Raw genomic sequence first — 434 nt, 5'->3', positions numbered from 1 at the left:
AAAAGAGTGATAGGAACCATGGGATGAACGGACGCAGGGAGGGGGTGACCTGGCCGCCGTGTGGGGACTCTGCCCTTCCCTTCCTTTGCAAGAAGACATGGTCAACCTGTGGGTCAACCCAAGGGCAACCTGTGACTCACAGACCCTGGGGCCCAAGAGCTGCCCAGCCCTGTGGGCTTCTGTGCAGGCCTTGGTGGCCTGGATAAGGGCCCCAGCCACACACAAGTCTCACCTTCACGGTGGCATTACAGTATCTGGCACAGCCATTCTTCAGGCTCCTAATCCGGCCAGTGTAGACACATTTGCGTATGAAGAGTGTCTGGAAGAAAGCCAATGAGGAACAGCATCGCAGTCTGCATTTTGAGGTCCTCTGCGCATGACTCGGCTTCTACAGACACTAGACAATCTACTTCTGTTTTACTGTCAGCGCTAGG

The 434-nt window shown here is 55.3% G+C and overlaps 1 protein-coding gene across 1 annotated transcript in view; it reads right to left on the bottom strand.

Annotated features, from left to right (window-relative positions):
• Positions 1-434, bottom strand: part of STAB2 (stabilin 2) — a 159833-nt gene that overhangs the window by 91402 nt on the left and 67997 nt on the right. Inside the window, exon 20 of the mRNA XM_007454272.1 lies at positions 233-319. Within this exon, the coding sequence (XP_007454334.1) occupies positions 233-319 (87 nt within the window). The remainder of the gene's footprint in view (positions 1-232; positions 320-434) is intronic.

Source organism: Lipotes vexillifer, unplaced genomic scaffold (genome assembly GCF_000442215.2).
Source record: "Lipotes vexillifer unplaced genomic scaffold, Lipotes_vexillifer_v1.1 scaffold492, whole genome shotgun sequence".
NCBI lineage: Eukaryota > Metazoa > Chordata > Mammalia > Artiodactyla > Lipotidae > Lipotes > Lipotes vexillifer.
This window is presented reverse-complemented; position numbering and strand designations above follow the sequence as displayed.